Below are 21,977 nucleotides of genomic sequence, written 5' to 3' on the forward strand. Positions count from 1 at the left end.
CTTTAATGTCAGTTTGAAAAATAGTTAAAGTAAACACATATATTTACTGTTGCAAAAATTTTGGAAACGCTTTCTTTTACAGTACAGTACTTAAAGTGTACTTAAGTGGTATTTACATGGTACTTATTGTGAAACTACTGGGTACTTTCAGGGTATTTACATGGTACTTTTTATGGAATTTACTGGGTACTTACAGTGTGTTTACATGGTATTTTTTATGGGACTTACTGGGTACTTACGTGGTACTTTTTTGTGTCTACTCTGTATACATGGTACTTACTGTATTCATAATACACTTTTTGGGTATTTACATGTTGTGCAAAGGTGTCTTTTGTGGTACTTACCACATGTAAGAACAAGGTAAGTACAAATAAAGTACCTTGACCTTTAGGTCTGCACTCTTTGTATGTTTCATGGTATTTACCATGAATCAACACAGAAACTACCCCTTAAGTACAACGAAACTGGACTGTAAAAGAAGGTCAGCCCAGTAAGTATATTAAAGATACCCAGTATGTACCACATAATTATGAACCAAATAGTACCACATAAGTACACAATAAGTACCATGTAAGTACAGAGTAGACACAAAAAAGTGTTATGTAACTACCATAAAAAGTACCATGTAAACACACTGTAAGTACCCAGTAGATTCCATAAAAAGTACCATGTAAATACCCTGAAAGTACCCAGAAGTTGCACAATAAGTACCATGTAAATACCACTTAAGTACACTGTAAGTACTGTACTGTAAAAGAAAGCTTTGCCAATTTTTTTTCCATCAAACACAACTATTAGTCCTGTTTGTAATATGCATTATATTAACAACTGCTAAAAATATTTCATTATTATCGTGGCATAATTTGATTGGAGGAACACAGTCTACCTCAGTGATCATTTCTATCTATTTAAGTATAAAGCTCTGTTTTGTGGAGTTGTTTGATTGGTAAAAATACAAATAGGTAGACAGTAAACCCTTGTTTTTCATGGGGGTTACGTTCGAAAAAGAACCCGTGATAGGCAAAATCTGTAAAGTAGAAATCTTTATTTTTTTTTAACAATTATTATACATTAAATACTCTATTACACATTGAAAAGAAAGAACAAACCATTTTACAGGCTCAAGCATTTGTTTCACAAATAAAAGTACTTTTGAAACGTTTTTTTCAACAAATAACTTCTGTACTGTCCAGTCAAATAATAATATGAATCATCAATCTGAACAGAAGGCTTCAAATTGCGGAGATTAGCCCCCCACCTGAATAATTGGATTAAACGGGAGAACATTTAAAATGATTATGAAAAAAATACAAAGTACAGTCGGCACAAATAGTGACTCAGGTCTATTTCACTGCTCTTCAGACCAAGCCGCTGCATCCTGACTCTGCTCTGCAGTGTTTTCTTCTTCTGAAGCCCACGGTGCAGGTGTGTTTGTTCTGGAGAAGAACATAGTGATAGGCAGTTGTTGTCGCTCTTTTGTATGGGTTTTAGAGAAACTTGAAATTGCAGTCAGAAATTGTAAATTTGGCAAGCTGTTTTGTTTTGACAAGTATGTGTACATATTAAACTGCAACGTTATTGACGCACGGGTAGAGAAGAAGCGGAGTGACTTTTTAGCCAATCAGAATGCAGAACACAACGCACAATGCAAAACCGTGAAGTAGCGAAACCGTGAAAAGTAAACCACGTTATAGCGATGGATCACTGTACATATCTAATAAAAAAAAAAATGCGTTGTATTTGTCTGCGCTTTTTCAGACACATAAAGCGCCCACAATGTGTCCATTATTCATTCACTCCTCATTCATACTAGGTAATGTTAAGCTACTGATGTAGCCACGGCTGCCCTGGGGCACACTGACAGAGGTGTGGTTACCAGTTCGCGTCTACAGCCCCTCTGACCGTCACCAGGACATTCATACACATTAAGGACACAATAACAGTTGACTGGGGGGATCGAACTGCCGACACTTCGATCGTTGGACGACCTGTTCAACCACCTAAGCAACTGCCACAGTCGCCTTTTTCAAAGCTGGAGAGAAATCTCAGGTGTGGCCACAATTAACAACAGTCCTTCTCCACAAAGCCTCGGACTGGCAGCTGCAGGCCGACTTAGGAAAACAGCTGATGATCCCTCAGCACATTGTATAAACAAATGTCCGCCCAGACATGATAGTTATCTCTGAGGTTTCAAAACGTCTGACCATGCTGGAACTTACGGTGTCTTGGGAAGAGCGTATTGAGGAAGCAAATGAGAGAACAAGTGCTACGTGCCGGGAACTAGTGGAGGGATGCAAGGAAAGGTGCTGGAAAACCTGGAAAACCTTCTATGAGTGGGCTGCTATTGGGACGCAAGTCAGGGTTTGATCAACCTCAGCTGGGTCGCCTGGGTGAGGGTGTATGATGTTGGGAGACCCAAAACAACTCATGATCTCAGGATACAACACTGAGGGTGCGTCCCAGCGCATCCATGAGATGTTTCTTGCATAGTGGACTGCGTTTTATGGCTTAGTTTAGGTAGTCATGTATTTTATTGGGTGAAATGAAGAGAAAATATCTCCAGCAAAAATGAAAGGACATTACCATAAATGGACTGACATCTCATAGATGCACATTACCAAAGAAACCAAAGAACTACACTTTAAAACCCAGCAACTGCAGTTTAATAGTCCTTATGGAAAAAAAGTGTCATTATCATAACCTCAAAGATGTGTCCTCTGGTGGAAAACCTTAAAACGGGATCTGGAGTACAATTGTGTCAAAAAACAACGAAAACAACTAATGAAAAGCTGTGGGATTATATGAGCTATTTCATAAGATTAACAATTTTGAAAATAAAAAAAAGTGCTTAAAGAATCTAGCCTAATTTATTTTGTGGATTTTACTTGGTTTATCAAACTGCTGCACTGAGTGAATTATCATATAATACTATTGTGTTCAAACTCAAAAGCGTTGGCAACAATATCTACATTTATATGCAACTATATTTACAATCAACTAATATAGTTGACAAAATTAATTAACAAATTATGAATTTTCCCTTTTCTGATAAATGAAATAAGTAACCAGCAAGTTCCATTTTATATGTACAAATTATAAACATTTTCGAATTGAATACAGCCAATCGGAAATTTTATTTTCAAATAATGATGTCATCGCCTAGGTATTTGGATAGAGCAGGGTTTCTCAAAGTTTTTGCAGTGGAGGGCCATATTAGGAACTCGATATTAGACTGGGGGCCAATTTTGGTGAAAAAAATGGATAAACAGAAAAAGTTGTTTTTAATAACTTAAATGACCAAGTGTCATTTGTACAATTAACCAGGCCCTCCAAATGTTTTCCCAGTTGCGGTCAGAGGCTGCTGCCCAGATCTTCCACTCATCTTGTAATTGAATCATTTGATAGGCTTATTTCTTCAAACTTTTTTTTCCCCTTTGGACAAAAAATGTCAGCTACTTTCATCATACATTCTTTTTACAAATTCCCCGTCACTTATTTACATAGCCACAACGTAGCTAGCTTCTGTCACAGCTTCACTGGATTTAGCTATTTTTGTAAACATCTGCTGTGCAGCATAGCCTCGTGGTAGTTGTTGAAGCCTTTTGTTGCGCTCCTCGCCCGTAAATTTGTCATATTTTTTATGATTTACTAAACAGTGACAATTTTTAGTGAATTTTACTAGAGCATAATTTCCCTCTGGATTAATAAAGTATCATTGATTGAATTAGTTGAGCGTTGCATTTACCTGCTAGCAATAAGGCGCACGACTTTATCCAGCCCATGAGGTACGACAAAGTAAGCATTTGTCCACTTAGCTTGAAAGCGCCTTTTCTCCTTGCCAACACGTTTTTCCTCAAAGAACCTGCTCTAGCTCTTTATTGAGGGCCAAAAATAAATCTACCAGCAGACCGCCGTTGGCCCCTGGGCCGCACCTTGAGCATCCCTGGGCTAGAGCCTTTCGCGAAATTTGTCAATTGCTGCTAAACTTCTGTTTTGATTAAAGTAAAATGACTTGCTGTTGTTTGAAAACTCTAACTTAAGAAATTTTAGAAATTTATATTTTATTATCTAAAGTCTTTAATTGATCACATGGCTGATTGTAAAATAGTCATGACAATATTTGAATATTAATAATTGATATGTTTAACCCTTGTGCTATCCTAGGCACTTTTACATTGGGAGTTGGGTCATCTAGACCCACTAGACAGTGCTCTGAACCTTTTTTCTTCAATGATTTGTGAACCTCACTGGTGTCCATGGATTACATGAAATCTTTCCACCTTTATCCACCTTTGTCATGGTAGGGAGAACACGTCAATGCAAGGGTGGGGTCATCTAAGATAGCACAAGGGTTAATATGTGTATATCACATATAAATAATCAAACATTTAACTTGGTTAATAAAAGAAAAGCTAATTTATTACTAAATTCAGAAGCATAAAGGAAGGCATTCCACGTAAAACTAAATGTCAAATTCAAAGAGTGATTTACTTTACTGCAGTGACCACTAAAAACATGGATCACCAAAGGAAAAAATGAAAAACACGCTAATATGTTATGCACAGAAATTTGATGAGCGTGGGAGGAAAGTTAGATGACATCACCCTCACACTGTGATTTGATTAGAGTGCCTCAGTCATCATCACCTACAGAGGTATAAAGCTCTGTCTCTAAGAGGAAAGATATTTTAGTTTTTTATAGAGAAGGCAAAAGAAAAGGAAGCAGAGTGGTGATCTGTGATTGTAAGCCGCCCTATGAAATATGCATGACTGCATTTGTGTTATGGTACTCTTTATGCTTACTATGGGAGTCATCACGGAAGATGAAACAGCTCTCTGTGAGCTGCTAGGAAGCCCTGTGTTACCTCTGTTATCGAAGAAAGGCGACATCACCATTGGAGGAGCGTTTTCTGTCTATACCCAAACCCCAAAGTCTTCACCTTCTCTGACTGAAACTCCAGAACCTCTCATTTGCACCAGGTATGTTTAAAAAAACTCATTTTTTTTCAACTAGGGACAAATGTATTTAATTGTACATACTTTGTTTTACAGGATAAGCTTCAGAGAATTCCGATTTGCTCAGACAATGATGTTTGCCATTGAGGAGATCAACAACAGCAGCTCTTTACTGCCAAATGTCTCGGTTGGTTATAAAATATTTGACAGCTGTGGTTCCACACTTTCTTCAACACGTGCAGCCATGGGTCTCATTAATGGACAGGAAAGAACTTTTGGAAAAACCTGCTCTGGTCAGTCAACTGTTCATGCCATTGTGGGAGCCTCTAAATCTTCCTCAACGATCGTCTTATCACAAATAGCTGGGACCTTTCAAATACCGGTGGTAAATATGATTAACATTTGTTTGTGATTTCTTCATTATTATTTCTTATCTGTGATTATAAATTCGATGCCATAACAGAATATTGAAAGAAAAAAACAAGTAACATTGAGGTTAGAAGCGTTTTGCATATCTTTTTGCATCTTTTCATTGTGTTTTTTCATTCAGATCAGCCACTTTTCCACATGTGCATGTCTCAGTAACAGAAAGGTGCACCCCTCCTTCTTCAGAACCATCCCCAGTGACTACTATCAGAGCAGGGCACTGGCTCAGCTGGTAAAGTACTTTGGATGGACATGGGTTGGTGCAGTCAGAAGTGACAATGACTATGGCAATAATGGAATGGCAACATTCATTGAAGCTGCACCCCAGGAAGGGATTTGTGTTGAATACTCTGAGGCCATCTCAGGGACTAGTTTATACGAACAGGTCGAGAGGGTGGTCAGAGTGATCAAAACAGGCACTGCAAAAGTATTAGTTGCCTTCCTTGGTTATGATGAAATGGATATTCTGCTTGAAGAAGCTCTGAGGCAAAACCTTACTGGGTTACAGTGGGTGGGAAGTGAATCCTGGATTACATCAAGTAATTTGGCTCTAAATAGGTATTCTGGAATACTAACTGGCTCTATAGGCTTTGCCATAAAGAAGGGAAAAATTGCAGGTTTGCAGGATTTTCTTTTACAGGTTCACCCAAGTCAGGACCCTCAGAACCACATACTGAAGGAGTTCTGGGAAGAAACCTTTGGCTGCAGTTTTCAGTCAAGTTTGCATGGAACAAAGCAGTGCTCTGGATCTGAGAGACTACGTGACATTAAAAATCCTTTTACAGATGTGTCAGAGCTGAGAATATCCAATAATGTGTACAAAGCTGTATATGCTGTAGCTCATGCAATGCACAGCATGTTAAAATGTGGAGAAAACAGTGAAACAGTCAACGCGTCATGTACCTTGAAAAGCATTTTACAGCCAAAGGAAGTAAGAGGCTAACTTTGAAAAATATAAATATATATTAAATAAACACACTGACATCCTATGACCATCTTCTACACCTTGTTTCTGTCATTAGATTGTCAAACACATCCAGGATGTGAATTTTTCTCTTCAGTCAGGAGAGAAAGTTTCATTTGATGAAAGAGGTGATCCTGCAGCAACCTATCAGCTGGTGAACTGGCAAAGGAACTCAGCAGGAGAACCCGTGTTTGTGGCAGTAGGGAGCTATGATGCGTCCCTTCCAAATGGGAAACAGTTTACAATAGAGGAAATGAATATCACATGGGTTGGAGCATCTCGACAGGTATCTGAGATTTAAGCTTTTTCAAGGAGTACTCAATCCAGATTGTCAACATAAAAAATATGTAGTGTCAAATCAGAAAGCTGAAATATCTCAACAGCTTCAAAAGCTTCAGCTGCAATGTTTTAGGATTATTCTTATCTGTTAGTTGTGATATTCCAAATTTTAGAAATTAGAAATGGTTGCATGGCCTTCAAATTAAGTAGTTTTAATAAAGAAATCCATTATAATGATTCATGAAGTCAATATTTACTTTGAAATTAAACCAATTTGAATTTCATAGAGTTGCAGTTTTTTATGAAAATCAAAGTGATTATTATTACAATATCCACTCGCTTTTAAAAAAAATGTCTGACTTCTTTTATGGTTTGATCAGAACTTTCGTCTTACTGTTTCTTATCCAACAGCAGATGTTAAAATATAAAACTGATGATTGAAATCCATTGTTGTTTCAGAGGCCGATTTCTGTCTGCAGTGAGAGTTGTCTTCCTGGTTTCCGACAGGCTGTGATTAAAGGCAAACCCATTTGTTGTTTTTCTTGCATCGCTTGTGCAGCTGGAGAGATCAGCAACTCAAGCAGTGAGTTTCTTTCATTTAAAGGTCCTAATCAAGGAATGAAAATACCATCAAAAAAGTGTATCTATTTCAGAAAATCAGTTAAAAGGGTAACTTCAATTTATTTTGTGGTTTCATAACTTACGGGCTGTTATATTTTGGGAGAAGTTTTGCTTTAAAATGTGATGACATTTTACTGCTCCTGAAAATTCAACATTTACTGTCCTTAAAAAGGAACTGGAGGGTTGCCCACTGGTCCTTTATTCATATTTAGATGTTTCAATCAAGGTCCCACAGTACATCACCAAGAGACTCTAAGAAAACTAGGAACTCTATACTCCTAGTCAGCCTTGAAAGTGAGACAATAGTAAGAGACATGTGTAAAGCTGGAGGACATGGCTCTCGCTCAACAGGGTAAACTTTAATGTATAGGCAAGCCCATAACAACCCAATGGCTCTCACTGTGGACTTAATATGGCCCCTCAACCTCCATACTCTTTCCATACTATGAGAGAGTACCACCCTTCTTGAGGAATTGGGTTTCAATGGCCAATCTGTAGAGGTGGGGCCAACTAACAGGTCAACCTTCTGTGCAAGCTCAGACTCATTCCATGATCTAATGGTTAGAATTAAATTTACATGAATTGGGCTCTTGAGGCTCTTAGCTTTGACCACCATCCAAATTACACACCTTCCTTTGTTGTGGGCCTACAAAAAAACTGAGTTACAAATTACTTTGTTTACAAGTGAGTTTGTATATTTGTTGGTTATAAGATTCAGAAAGAAAGAAAAATCTCACAAATGACACGATTTCACTTTTGAAATGGATTTACACATTTTTTGATGATGTTCTAAATAATGCCAACCAAGTAATTAAAAAAAATATAATGATACTTACTTTTTATCATTTTTTTTTCAAATGCAGATTCTGCAGACTGTTCTCCGTGTCCACTGGAGTACTGGTCAAATGAAGATCATAACAAGTGTGTTCCAAAGGTGATTGAGTTCCTATCTTATGAAGAGACAATGGGCACCCTCCTCACTGCTTTCTCTTTGTTTGGAGCGGGTCTAACGCTTGTTGTGTCTTTTGTCTTCTTTTGGTTCCGTCACACACCTCTGGTCAAAGCCAGTAACTCTGAGCTGAGCTTCCTCTTGCTGTTATCCTTGACTTTTTGTTTCTTGTGTTCTCTGACCTTCATTGGCCGGCCCACTGACTGGTCCTGCATGCTTCGCCATGTAGCATTTGGCATAGCCTTTGCCTTGTGTATTTCATGTATTCTGACTAAAACTATTACAGTAGTGATAGCTTTTAAAGCCAGAACACCAGCCAACACAGTTCCTCAGTGTTTGGCTTCACATCAGAGAATGGGTGTTGTTGGTGGTACTTTTCTGCAGGTGTTGGTTTGTGTTGTATGGCTAGCTCTGGCTCCACCCTTTCCACACAAAAATACAATTTATGCAGCTGAAAGGATTATTCTAGAATGTAACTTAGGTTCATCTATAGGGTTTTGGGTTGTGTTAGGGTATATCGGACTTCTGGCGGTGTTATGTCTGATCCTTGCCTTTTTAGCCCGAAAGCTGCCTGACAATTTTAATGAAGCAAAATTCATCACATTCAGCATGTTGATATTCAGTGCAGTCTGGGTCACATTTATCCCAGCATATGTGAGTTCTCCTGGAAAATTCACTGTAGCTGTAGAAATCTTTGCAATTCTGGCCTCAAGCTTTGGATTGCTTTTCTGTATATTTGCTCCCAAATGTTACATTTTACTACTGAAGCCAGAGAGAAATACTAAAAATCACATGATGGGGAGAGATCAAGTAAAGACATCATAATTGTTTATGGTAGTTGTACCAAAATGTTTTGGTAGCTTGTTACTGTGGTTAGCTGATTTTAGCAGATTTTTGAGATGTCTACAAATGTCCAAGACATTACAAAATGTGAGTTTGGTTTACCTTTACAGACAAACGATCCAATTTGGTTCCTTTTTTTGGTCAATGTGTAGATAAAGGTTCCCAGAGTCTTCTGCCACCTCTCTTAAGGCCCGTACACACCGGGACGAATATTCGCCAGGCGTTATTCGCCAGCGTTTTTCGCCACGTTTTTTGTGTTCACACCCAGGCGATTTTTGCTGACGATGAGTGGAGTGAACATGCAATTTCATTCCCTGACATTAGATGGCGCTTAATGTAAAACAGAAATACTCCTGTACACAAGGTGGCGCTGCGCAACTTTACGCTTCTTAAAGTCGCTTTTCACTCAGAAGAAGAGAGCAAGTATTTACACGCTTGTCAGAATCAAACAAAGAAAACATGAATATTTCAAGCACCAGTAGCTCCAACTGGTGCTTGGTTCGGGGATATTTTAGAATGTCCGTCATTATTGCTTCGCGGCTGTGTGGACGCTACTTGGCGTCTATCTTCTTCGCTGGTATGTGTGCTCAGCAAGGCAGTTTTGTGTTTGAGCGCCCTCAAGTTGTGTTTTACTGTAACTTCAGAAGCTCCAGACACGTGTGCAAAAGCGCCATTCTCATTGGTCGAGTAGATTTCGACGCGACGCGTCGAAAAAAAAAAACGAACCCGAGGCGTTTTTTTTTTTTGACGCTTTAACGCGTGGCGTTTTTTCGCGTCGGTGTGCACACTCACATTGGTGCCCTTTGTTTAGTCACGAGGCGTTAAACGTCGGCGAAAATCGCCGGCGAAATTCGTCCCGGTGTGAACAGGCCTTTAGCTTATCCAGAAAATTTGAAGGTGATTTGAGGTCAAAACATGAGAAAGATGTCTGAACATCACACAGAGAAACCATGGGGGGCAATCACCATCATTGGCTGTGATTGATATGAAAGAGCAGTTCCTCTTTATGTCTTATGTCACAACCACCTTTTCTGGTGGACATGGGCTGTTTGCGGCCAAAAAATGGACAAGTCTGTATGGGACATGCTGGTTCAGCATACCTGTTTAGCATTTGTGTTTCACATCTTTGCATTTATATTTAGAATCAGCATGCTTTTAATGGACACTTATCACATTTGTTTTTAAATAATTTTAGTTCAAACATGTAGCAATTGGGACAAATGTTTGTTGAATCTAATGCATCTCCTTCTAACTAGTTGAACTTTCACATCTATTTGTTGCTGCCCAATGTTTTGTAAGACATAGAAAACACCTGGTCTTTTGTTTTTTCAGTCTTCGTGCACCTGTTAAGCAAATACGACGGAGTTTTAGGGCCACGGTGAGGAAAAAAAATTCTGGCCAACGTGACGAGATTAAAGTCGTCATGTCGACTTTAATCTCGCCATGACGAGAAAAAACTCGACACAAAGTTTCGAGAAAAAACTCGTCTTGTCGAGATAAAAGTCGAAATAAAGTTTCGAGATTAAAGTAGCAATGTTGCTCGCGAGAGAAAAAACTCGTAAATTTACGAGATTATTGTGGAAGTGAGCATGCAGAGCAGCAGGTGAACACCGTGCAGCAGCAGAGAAGACCGATTAAACTTTGTTGAACAGGTGAGCTGAATGTTTATTGATAATGTTCCAGATGTCTGGAGGCTCATTTGATTCATTTACGATTCATTAAAGTTGTATTTATTGATGGTTGGTTTGCAGGATCCCTGCAGCCCGATGATGAAGCCATCGGTATCCCTGCAGCTGTTCACTTGAATCCTTTCTTCCTCCACCAAGGACCAGATCTCTATGTTTGTGTGATGCTTCCGTCTGAGGAGCAGCACTTTTTTGCCTATTTCAACGTTGTAATGCTAATATAACAGACTATTTTCATTCATCTTTGTTTTTGAATGATCAAACGGGACGCTTCATCTGCAGCAGTGGGCGTATGTAACACTGTTTACTTCCGCACTGGTGATCTGATGACAGATTCATGACGTAATGTGACAGATGAACTTCAGGGTGTGTGAATGAAAAGGAGAATAAAGGCTGCAGCGATCCTCTACACCCAAACGTGTCTCTGAGCTCCTTATTTTACAGATGAAAGTCCGCTTTACTGACACTGAACAATACACCGAACCCCGGAAAGGCGGCTCCACTGACAATAATCTGATTTTGAGTCGCCAAAAGGTTCAGAATCTTTGTTTTAAACCTATAATCCGGAAATAAAGCTTCACAAAAGGCTCCACATCTTTCATCTTCAAGATAGGCTCCGATAAACAGACAACTTCGGGGTTTTCTCCTTGTTAATCTATGACTTTTTTCCCGTAAATTTACGAGTTTTTATCTCCTAATAAAATAACTTTTTTTTTGGTGGCCATAAAACTCTGTCGTAAACTCTTAAATACAAAGCCACTAGCTCACTAACAGCCATAACACTGAATACTCCTGAAAGACTCAGCTTCACTGCTCTCGCGCAATATTGCGACTTTAATCTCGAAACTTTATTTCGACTTTTATCTCGACAAGACGAGTTTTTTCTCGAAACTTTGTGTCGAGTTTTTTCTCGTCATGGCGAGATTAAAGTCGACATGACGACTTTAATCTCGTCATGTTGGCCAAAATTTTTTTTCCTCACCGTGGCCCTAAAACTCCGTCGTAAGCAAAAACATCAAATTAAATTGTTGGCATTTTCTGAAATGTTTTGTTGGTTGTGTGATGCTGGAGACAAATGCAGGACAGACGGATGTGAGGTTTGAATACATTTGCTTTATTAATAGACAGACATCCCTTTAAGTGCTATCTTAGATGACCCCACCCTTATATTGATGTGTTCTCCCTACCATGAAAAAGGTGGATAAAAGTGGAAAGATTTCATGTAATCCATGGACACCAGTGAGGATCACAAATCATTGAAGAAAAAAGGTTCAGCACACTGTCTAGTGGGTCTAGATGACCCAACTTCCAATGTTAAAGTGCCTAGGATAGCACAAGGGTTACGGAAAGTGCTATGATTACTAAATAAAAACTTAAAGAAAATTCAAAAGAAAAAAAATAGACTTACAAGATATAATTCTGAACTTGCAAATGAATATGTAAAAAACTCTTACAATCTAAATATTATGTTTTATTACATATTAATATTGTGGTAAAAGCAGGGATTTTAATGGGTAGTACTTGTAAGCGTGTAATAGGGCCTTTCTTCTGTCACTCACAATCAAACACTGCCATTGGTGGAAGACCTGGTGGCCTTTTGATGTGAAGCTCCTATAATATGATAAGACTTTGCAGTGTTAATCTTAAAACTGCGGACATTAGGAGAGGTACAATGCTGCTGATAGCAGACCTGCTCCTTTTTTTTCTTGTGGCTGTGAGAGAAGGAAAACCTACGTGTCAAACGTATGGGACCAAAGAACTGTCTTCATTTTTCAAGGAAGGAGACATTACTATTGGAGGAATTTTTTCTTTTCACCAAAGCCCAGTCACAGCGAGTTCAACTCTTGAACTCAACCCAGGTTCAATCCAGTGTAAAGGGTAAGAGAGTGATTAAAATGCATGTAAATGATGTATATTCCCTTTTTTACATCATTTACACGCTTACATACTTTTTGTGTGTTTTTATCTTTTACCAGAATAAACCTTTTTTTCTCTTTTTTAAGGCTGGACCAAGGTGAACTTCAGTATGCATACACCATGATGTTTGCCATAGAGAAAATAAACAACAGCTCAGAGCTTTTACCAGATGTGACACTTGGTTACAGAATATTTGATTCTTGCCCCAGTATCCCCTTGTCCATCAGGGCATCGTTAAGTCTCATGAATATGTACAAAGGGGAGAAAAGCAGCTGTGATAAACCCTCCAGCGTGCATGCTGTCATTGGGGATACCACTTCCACCTCCACAATAGGCATAGCACGTACACTAGGACCCTTCCATATACCTGTGGTGAGTGTTATAGACGAACTTCTCTTCTTATCACAGATCACATTTCAATCAGAAATTGTACACATTTTATAGTGATGAGTTTAAAATCTGACAATGTTGCATTTCTCCTATGTTCCTTGTCTTTTAGATAAGCCATTCAGCCACTTGTGCATGTCTTAGTAACAGAAGAGAATACCCTTCTTTCTTCAGAACCATCCCCAATGACATTTTTCAAAGCAAAGCCCTCGCAAAGCTTGTGAAACATTTCGGCTGGTCTTGGGTGGGAGCCATAAGAACAAATAATGATTATGGAAATGGTGGGATGGCCACTTTTCTCGACTCTGCAAAAAAGGAGGGCGTGTGTGTTGAGTACTCTGTAGCCATTTACAGAACTGATCCCAGGAAGCACTTCTTAGAAGTAGTGAATATTATCAAAAAATCCACTTCTAAGGTAATAGTGGCATTTGCAGACGGCACAGACCTTGACATACTTTTCAAAGAGCTGCATGCTCAGAGTGTAACTGGCCTGCAGTGGGTAGGAAGTGAAGGGTGGATTACATATCGACAAATTGCCACTCCGATGAACTATGCTGTGGTCCAAGGAGCAGTTGGCTTTGCAGCATTAAGTTCTCCCATCCCTGGATTACAGGAGTTCCTAAGAAACAGTAAGCCCTCAATTACAGAAGGAAATCAGGGGCTTGTGGAGTTATGGGAGATGGTATTCAACTGCACCCTGAACTACAAAACAGAGGCTCATGCTCAGGATTATGTAGCACCATGTAATGGGATAGAGACTCTAAGGAACATTAACCTGCCTTTCACAGATGTGTCAGATACCAGCCTACTGAACAATGTTTACAAGGCCACATATGCCATTGCTCACGCTCTGAACCTGCTAATCAACTGTGAAAATGGACAGGGGCCATTTGATAATAAATCTTGTGCTGATAGGAAAAATATACAGCCGTGGCAGGTAAAAGACAACACTGCCCCCTTACCTAAATTGTTAAGACTCTTGTAACACGTCTGTTTTTCTGCAGGTATTGTATTACCTGTCACGGATACGTTTCACCGCTGACACTGGTGAGAATGTGTTCTTTGATGATTTGGGAGACCCTGTAGCACGTTATGCTCTGGTAAACTGGCAGATAGATGAAACAGGGCAAACACGGTTCCAAACCATTGGTTACTATGATGCCTCCCGGCCTGAAGGTCAACAGTTTGACATCAACCCAGGTGTGAGTGCTGTTTGGGCTGGAGAGAACCATGAGGTAAAAACGTAACTGAATTGCACATTCTTTAACTCACATTAAGAGAACATATAGTTTAGCTGAATTACAAAAAGTATGATTTTAGTAGAACAATTTATTTTGCTTTCATTTTATCAATACAGGTGCCAAAGTCGATTTGCAGTGAGAGCTGTTTGCCTGGAACTTTTCGGACTTTCATTAAAGGCAAACCTATCTGCTGCTTTGACTGCATCCCCTGCGCTGAGGGGGAGTTCAGCAACAGTACAAGTGAGACTGCAGGATTCGTAGTCTTTACCCTGCTGCTCGTTGCGTTTCTGCTGGGCAAAATTCCGGCCAGCACTTCTTCGGCATGTCTAAAAATGTGTAATGTGTACCGCTTATTTATCCTTGCAGATGCTGTGAACTGTCATAAATGCCACCCTGAGTACAAATCCAGTGAAGAGAGGACTAGTTGTGACTTGAAAGCTATTGAATTCCTCACCTTCACCGAGTTAATGGGTATACTGCTGGTTGCCTTCTCTATCTTTGGTGCATGCCTTGCGATGATTGTGGCTGTAATATTTTACCACCACAGAAAAACTCCTATGGTCAAAGCAAATAACTCTGAGCTGAGTTTCTTGCTGTTGTTCTCCTTAAGCTTGTGTTTCCTCTGCCCTTTGACCTTCATTAGCCGGCCCACTAAGTGGTCTTGCATGCTGCGACACTCCACCTTCGGCATCATCTTTGTGCTCTGCATGTCGTGCGTCCTGGGAAAAACAATTGTTGTTTTAATGGCCTTCAATGCTACAGTCCCAGGAAGTAACGTAATCAAATGGTTTGGACCTGTGCAACAGAGGGTCAGCGTCCTGACTTTCACCATCATCCAGGTCTTAATTTGCATTATGTGGCTAACAATCAATCCTCCATATCCACACAAAAATGTTAAATATTACAAAGACAAAGTTATATTGGAGTGTTCTCATGGATCGTCATTGGGGTTCTGGGCTGTATTAGGTTATATTGGGGTTCTATCTCTGCTATGCTTTGGACTAGCCTTTATGGCCCGGAAGCTGCCTAATAATTTCAACGAAGCTAAGTTTATCACATTTAGCATGTTGATATTTTGTGCTGTGTGGCTCACCTTCATTCCAGCTTACGTCAGCTCTCCGGGAAAGTTTACTGTAGCAGTGGAGATCTTTGCAATCCTGGCTTCAAGTTATGGGATGCTCTGCTGTATTTTTTTCCCAAAGTGCTACATCATTTTATTTAAACCTGAGAAGAATACAAAGAAACATTTAATGGGTAAAGAGACAAAAGCTATTTAAAATACTGTATATGCAATGTTGCTACAGCTGAATCAATACTTTTTTGTTTTGTTTAGGCTTTAGTAAGGGAAAAACATGTCTGTGACTAGTGTCAGATTAAAAAATCTATTGGGTAATTTAGGAATATAAAAAATGTTTTGCACAGATATGCACTTTTTTTTAAATAATTAAACATGTTAACATCCCATTGCATAAATGAGTTTTTTTTTCTAGTTAAAACAGAATATGCTTTTCTTTTTGCATGTATGTGAAATTTGCATGTATGCCAGTATCAAAAACTTGTAAATAAATTTGGAACATTGGACATCCATAATTGTGTGTTTGTTGTGTATAGAAACATGATGTTTACCCATTGAAAAACATGTTTTTTTTATTTTTACAGAACTAAGTATATCCTGCATATTGCGCAAACCTTAAGCCAAAATTATTATATCTATTCTGCAAGAATTTAAAAAAATGACTGCAGTGAGTAGCCAAATTGTTATCGTTTTACTTGTTTAAAATCCAAAAAACAGCCTTTCTTTTATGAACACTCATTCTTTAAAGTAAAGACAAAGGGATTACACCAATTCTGAGGACTTATCAACCTGGTAACACATCAATATATACAGTATTCCACAATATTTCAAGTACCCTGAAGTTTTTGATCCTAAAGCATCAGTGCCCTTCTTCTAGCGAAACTCCACAGCAAAAATTCTAAACATTGTAAGGAAAAAAGCCCCCTATAATTAAAAGTAAAGAACATTTTAAGGAGGGTGAAGACATGACAGTAAACAGCATCACTTTGGTGATAAAACGTTTTATTTTATCGTGATTTTGACATTTTGATTATTTTCTTTTTAATTTGGTTAAATTAAACTTTTTGAGCTGTTAAGTGTATTATAATATTCATTCCTCAATAAAACAACCCTAAAGCGTTTTTTTAATCCATTCACGCATTTCTGAGTATTACTCTAAAAATCGGCTCTCTGAGCACCGGCCCATCCAAATCCATGAAAACGAGCGGGTTCTGTCATTGTGATGCAGATAAGTGAAAAACTGCCCCTTCCAGGAAAAGTCTGCGCTGCCAGCACCGTCTCCAGGCTAACGCATACACCCACCTTTTCTTCATCGAGCTCGGAGTGATCTGCAAAATAGCTTTGTAAGGCTCCACAACATGCACATCCGTCTTTGCAAAGGTTCAGATAATGTTTGCTTTTGTGGATGAAACACAAACACGCCGCCGAGGCTGACTCTAGGTTGATGTCATGAAATGGACGGCACCCACAAGGGGCGAAAAGCGGAGCTTTAGAGTGTTTGATTCGTCTTACCTCCGGGGGAGAAAATGAACTGCGAAAATAGCTCATATTTAATAAAAAAAACAGTTCTTTAGTTTGCCAAAGGTAATATATTATAATTATATATGGATGTAGTTTACTCTCATAGGCTAAAACTAAGACAATTTAATAAATGAATCATATAAGTCTAGTGGTTTTGCATGTTTTAATAAGCACTCATAGTTACTTTTATTTTTCAAACACGAAATGAAAATAGGCACAAGAGTTAAAAATAGACAGATAAAACAAAACAATATGCTTGAAAAATTAGTGGGTAGAAGAAAAATAGTGTATGATCCCACCCCTTTTTACAAAACCTTATGTTGTGCATATTTCTATTTACTTTTTTTTTCTCCTTAAAAACATATATTGATGATAGAATGTTTGTTTTACCTTGAAATTTTGTTCATGAAAAGGATAAAAAACTTTAAATTAAAAGTTTGCATTTACGCTGTCTAAATAGATCGATTCTAAAGTACAATAACTGCCAAAAGTTTAAAGTAAATTAAGCAAATAGAAAAAAAATCATACTATGACCTGTCACCATGTCCCTCCTCTTGCCCCACCTTGTAGCTCCATAGAGACTTAATATCACTATAATACTACACATTACCTCAAAAAAGAATTCACAAGTTCTTGTCTTCCAGGCAGCCATCGTTCAATGAAGTTTTCTTAAAACAGGAAAATGTGTTCACAGAAATGGCCAGAGCAGGGGTGTGCATTTTTGCAATTGTTGTTGTTGGTGTCTTTCTCTCAATCTGCGGAAACAGAGTGCACACAAAGAGGAGACCTGGACAATCCTCAACTATCCAAAGAGGGGGACATTTTGCTGGGAGGTATTTTTTCATTTCACAGCAGCTGGATAAACAGAGAGAATACATACAAGCAAAATCCCTTGCCACTGCAATGCACCAGGTAAATCGTGTCACAGAAATGTCTTATCTCTGCAGTATTGAAATTGCCAGATACATTTGATTGCATGTTATTTTTAAATGTCTGAATAAAGTTTGAATTTCAGAGAATTCCAATTTGCCCAAACCATGCTTTTTGCCATTGAGGAGATCAACAACAGTACAGAGCTGCTGCCGGGTATAACTCTGGGATACAAGGTTTATGACACTTGTGGTTCCATAGCCAGAAGTGTAAAAGTTGCTCTAAACTTGGCCAGTGGGAGTGACACCAAGACTGTGATGTCAAAAGCTTCCTGCATCAAACCTGCACAAGTGCAGGCCATAATGGGAGAAACGTCATCTTCTCCGAGCTCAGCGATTGCTACAGTCATCGGACCATTTTCGATCCCACTGGTGGGTGCAGTTACTAGTGATTCAGGTTCACATTCAAATGTTTCTAAATTTGTTGTCTTTGTTTCAACGTTTCAATATTTTTATTTTCTGATTACAGATTAGTCACTTTTCTACATGTGCTTGTCTCAGTGATAAAACGAAGTACCCATCCTTTCTCAGAACAATACCCAGTGATTACTTCCAGAGCAGAGCCCTCGCCCAACTGGTCAAGCACTTCGGCTGGATGTGGGTTGGAGCGATTAGAACCAATGATGACTATGGCAACAATGGCATGGTTACATTCACAGAGACTGCTGAACAGTTGGGCATTTGTCTGGAATATTCTGTGCCTTTCTTTCGAACAGATCCCCCAGATAAGATTCAGAAAATAATTGATCTGATTAAGGCATCCACCTCAAAGGTGATTGTTGCCTTCCTCTCTCACATGGACATGGATGTGCTTATTAAGGAGTTGTCAAACCATAACATATCAGGGTATCAGTGGGTCGGAAGTGAGTCCTGGATCTTTGATTCTCAGATTGCTGCGGTGGATCAGACTCACATTCTGGATGGAGCTATAGGTCTGTCCATTCCCAAAGCTCATGTCAGCGGCCTCAAAGAGTTTATGCTTGATGTTACACCCCTCAATTCATCCAGTAATGACTTGTTCGTAGAGTTCTGGGAGGCAATGTTTAGCTGTGAGTTCAAACAGTCAAAGTCGGCTGTAGAAATTCATGGAGAATGTACCGGACGAGAAGATGTGGCCGGAGTGAAAAACAGTTTCACAGACATGTCCCTAATGCCCATTTTCAACAACGTCTATAAAGGAGTGTATGCTGTAGCCCACGCTCTGCATATGATTCTAAAATGTAACGAAACGTGTGACAATGGTGTGCAGCTGCAGCCACTAGAGGTAGTAAAAAGTGAACATATAAACTGTATTAAGCAATTCAAAGAAACATGATAACATTGTCTTTGATATTTCAGTAATGTATTAGCAATGAGTGACACATTTATTGCTTATTGTCACAGATTTTAAAGTACATACAAAAGATTAGATTCAAAACAAAAGAAGGAGATGAGGTCTATTTCAATGAAAACGGAGATCCAGCTGCAAAATATGAGATTATAAATTGGCAGCCGAGAGAAAATGGCATTGTGGACTTTGTCAAAGTGGGTCTCTATGATGCATCATTATCTGCAGACAAACAGTTGAATCTACAAGATGAGTCTTTAATTTGGGCAAAGAACTCATTAGAGGTTTGGAAAAAAAGTTATTTTATGACTGTATGAACTTCAGAAAATTATTAGGAAGGTGTTTTCTATTTTTCTTTAACACTGTGTTCTATGCAGGTTCCGGTGTCGGTTTGCAGTGAAAAGTGTCCCCCAGGAACACGCAAGGTTCTCCAAAAAGGAAAGCCTGTTTGCTGCTATGATTGCATTCGATGTCCAGATGGAGAAATAAGCAACAGCACAGGTCTAGTACTATATATTTAATATATAATATTGATGTACTTCCGAAAAGAAGTAAACAAGAATATCATTTAGCTTGACACACGTTTATGGTTATACCTCAACTTATGAAAGCTGACTTAAATATATGTTACCAAAAAATGTTACAAGGGTTCTTAAGTGAGACACAGGCCTTTTCTTTTGAGTCTCAGGGATGCTGACAGGATGAGTAGTCATGCAATACCATCATGTTAAAAAAAAAAAAAAAAAAGAAACTAAGATTTAAGTGACTTAAGTGCTCAGGTCTTGTACAGAAATTATTTGAAATGCAAGAACAATTTAAGCCCAAATTTCTTCTAAAGTGCATTTGACATTCATCAACCCATTAAGTGTGATTCCAGAAAGTAGTTTTACCTAGCGTAGTAAACCACAACAGGGATACTCTTCACAGACATTAAGAATAATAAAAAATTAAAAAAAAACACAGGAAAACAAACACATTTGCTATTTACGTCCTGGGGTATAATTCCCTTAGATTTGGTGATTGGTAGAAAATGCATTTTAAACAGCATGTTGATAGTGATTATATGCAGCGATAAAAGTACGATTTCTGACTTATAAAATATATTTTTCTTCAAAATGACATTACAGATTCCATCACATGTGTAAAATGCCCTGAAGAGGCCTGGCCAAATGAAAGACGAGATTCCTGCTTAGATAAAGAGTCTGTGTTCCTGTCTTATGAGGAAATAATGGGGGCACTGCTCACTGCTGCCTCTTTATTTGGAACGTGCTTGACAGCCATTGTAGCGTTCATTTTCTTCAGGCACAGGAAAACTCCTCTGGTGAGGGCAAATAACTCTGAGCTGAGCTTCCTACTGCTCTTCTCTCTCATTCTGTGTTTCCTGTGCTCTCTGACCTTCATCGGCCGGCCCTCTGAGTGGACCTGCCAGCTGCGGCACACTGCTTTTGCCATCACGTTTGTTCTCTGCATCTCTTGTGTTCTGGGGAAGACAATAGTTGTCCTGATGGCTTTTAAAGCCAGACTTCCTGGTGGAAACATGATGAAGTGGTTTGGACCTACACAGCAGAGACTCAGCGTTCTGGGACTCACTCTTATTCAAGTTATTATCTGTATCCTCTGGTTAACCATTTCCCCCCCTTTCCCTTTTAAAAATGTTCAAGAGTTTAGAGATAAAATCATCTTGGAGTGTGCTCTTGGCTCAGAGTTAGGGTTCTGGGCTGGACTTGGGTATATAGGTCTTCTGGCTGTCTTGTGCTTCATTTCTGCGTTTTTGGCTCGGAAACTGCCCGATAATTTCAACGAAGCCAAATTTATTACATTCAGCATGCTGATATTCTGTGCAGTTTGGATCACGTTCATCCCAGCATACGTCAGCTCTCCAGGGAAGTTCGGCGTTGCCGTGGAGATCTTTGCCATCCTTGCTTCCAGTTTTGGACTACTGATTTGTATTTTCATCCCAAAATGCTATGTCATCCTACTCAAACCTGACAAAAACACAAAAAAATATATGATGGGTAAGGGAGGATCATAATAAACAACAAAAATATCCCAACTTTTGAAACCCCTTAAAGGCTGTCAAACCTGTAAGACATTTTAATGAAAGTTGTTTTTAAACTCTAGGTTAACCTGCAGCTGTAACCAAGTACATATGGAATGCACAGAGTCAAGTGATATTTTACATGTTTTCTTTAGTTTTTTTGCTCAACTGATGTAACTTTGACACTATGTTTTTGTAGTTCACAGTAATCATGCCTTAAATATTTTATTGAATCAAAATGTGCTTTATTAAATTCCAATGAGAGCACAAAAAATAATAATAATTAAAGCCGCAAGCGGCGTTGTATGGCCCGCAGACGCAACCCGCCTTCCACGCCCAACTGTACGCACCACCGCCGCCTTCACCGCCCTCACTGCCCTCACTGCCTACTTTTGATAAAGGCTAGTCAAAACTGCAATTGCTAATTATGCTAACTATGCTTCCTATGCTAATGTGGCTAAAAGTGCTAGCATTGCGCTCAGCATCATCAACTGACTAAGGAAAACACATTTCTTAAAATGCTAATTATGCTAACTATGCTAGCTATGCTAATGTGGCTAAAAGAGCTAGCATTGCTATCAGTATCATCAACTGACTCAGAAAAACACATTATCTAAAATGATAATTATGCTAACTATGCTAGCTATGCTAATGTGGCTAAAAGTGCTAGCATAGCGATCAGCATCATCAACTAACTCAGAAAAACACGATGCTCCATTGGTGAGAGCTACATGTCAGAAGTTGATAAAAAATCCCCATTTTTTCAAAATGGCGGCTGTTCTGTTGATTTTATCTCCATAGCAACCATTTTGTTCTTGGT

The 21,977-nt window shown here is 38.9% G+C and overlaps 3 protein-coding genes across 5 annotated transcripts; all 3 read left to right on the forward strand.

Annotated features, from left to right (window-relative positions):
- Nucleotides 1-4,639: 4,639 nt before the first annotated feature.
- LOC101174038 (extracellular calcium-sensing receptor-like) lies at nucleotides 4,640-9,579 on the forward strand. Its single transcript, XM_023962029.2, has 6 exons — nucleotides 4,640-4,979; nucleotides 5,052-5,340; nucleotides 5,506-6,312; nucleotides 6,404-6,631; nucleotides 7,084-7,207; nucleotides 8,109-9,579. The coding sequence occupies exons 1-6, from the start codon at nucleotides 4,762-4,764 to the stop codon at nucleotides 9,017-9,019; spliced, it is 2,577 nt and encodes an 858-aa protein (XP_023817797.2). The 5' UTR covers nucleotides 4,640-4,761; the 3' UTR covers nucleotides 9,020-9,579.
- olfcj1 (olfactory receptor C family, j1) lies at nucleotides 8,109-15,853 on the forward strand. Of its 3 annotated transcripts, XM_078956477.1 has the most exons (6): nucleotides 9,907-12,600; nucleotides 12,726-13,011; nucleotides 13,139-13,963; nucleotides 14,031-14,261; nucleotides 14,384-14,507; nucleotides 14,634-15,853. In XM_078956477.1, the coding sequence occupies exons 1-6, from the start codon at nucleotides 12,341-12,343 to the stop codon at nucleotides 15,542-15,544; spliced, it is 2,637 nt and encodes an 878-aa protein (XP_078812603.1). In that variant the 5' UTR covers nucleotides 9,907-12,340; the 3' UTR covers nucleotides 15,545-15,853. The 3 variants fall into 3 exon arrangements, with proteins under 3 accessions (XP_078812604.1, XP_078812603.1, XP_020563878.1); XM_078956478.1 differs by adding an exon at nucleotides 8,109-8,179 and having other exon boundaries at nucleotides 12,500-13,011; nucleotides 14,384-15,853; XM_020708219.3 differs by having other exon boundaries at nucleotides 14,384-15,853.
- Nucleotides 15,854-17,885: 2,032 nt separating this feature from the next.
- Nucleotides 17,886-21,538, forward strand: LOC101173565 (extracellular calcium-sensing receptor-like). Its single transcript, XM_023961671.2, has 5 exons — nucleotides 17,886-18,164; nucleotides 18,262-19,056; nucleotides 19,176-19,403; nucleotides 19,497-19,620; nucleotides 20,247-21,538. Exons 1-5 carry the CDS (start codon nucleotides 17,901-17,903, stop codon nucleotides 21,149-21,151), a joined length of 2,316 nt encoding a protein of 771 aa, XP_023817439.1. The 5' UTR covers nucleotides 17,886-17,900; the 3' UTR covers nucleotides 21,152-21,538.
- Nucleotides 21,539-21,977: the final 439 nt, after the last annotated feature.

Source organism: Oryzias latipes, chromosome 13 (genome assembly GCF_053564925.1).
Source record: "Oryzias latipes strain Hd-rR chromosome 13, Olatipes_Hd-rR_3.1".
Taxonomy (NCBI): domain Eukaryota; kingdom Metazoa; phylum Chordata; class Actinopteri; order Beloniformes; family Adrianichthyidae; genus Oryzias; species Oryzias latipes.

Coding starts and splice junctions, on each gene's coding strand:
- LOC101174038 (XM_023962029.2), top strand. CDS start 4,762: ATGCATGACTGCATTTGTGTTATGGTACTCTTTATGCTTACTATGGGA. Junction 6,313..6,403: donor GCATTTTACAGCCAAAGGAA/GTAAGAGGCTAA, acceptor TTCTGTCATTAG/ATTGTCAAACACATCCAGGA. Junction 7,208..8,108: donor AGAGATCAGCAACTCAAGCA/GTGAGTTTCTTT, acceptor TTTCAAATGCAG/ATTCTGCAGACTGTTCTCCG.
- olfcj1 (XM_020708219.3), top strand. CDS start 12,341: ATGATAAGACTTTGCAGTGTTAATCTTAAAACTGCGGACATTAGGAGA. Junction 12,601..12,725: donor GGTTCAATCCAGTGTAAAGG/GTAAGAGAGTGA, acceptor CTCTTTTTTAAG/GCTGGACCAAGGTGAACTTC. Junction 13,964..14,030: donor AAAATATACAGCCGTGGCAG/GTAAAAGACAAC, acceptor GTTTTTCTGCAG/GTATTGTATTACCTGTCACG.
- LOC101173565 (XM_023961671.2), top strand. CDS start 17,901: ATGCTTTTTGCCATTGAGGAGATCAACAACAGTACAGAGCTGCTGCCG. Junction 19,057..19,175: donor TGCAGCTGCAGCCACTAGAG/GTAGTAAAAAGT, acceptor TTATTGTCACAG/ATTTTAAAGTACATACAAAA. Junction 19,404..19,496: donor GGGCAAAGAACTCATTAGAG/GTTTGGAAAAAA, acceptor TGTTCTATGCAG/GTTCCGGTGTCGGTTTGCAG.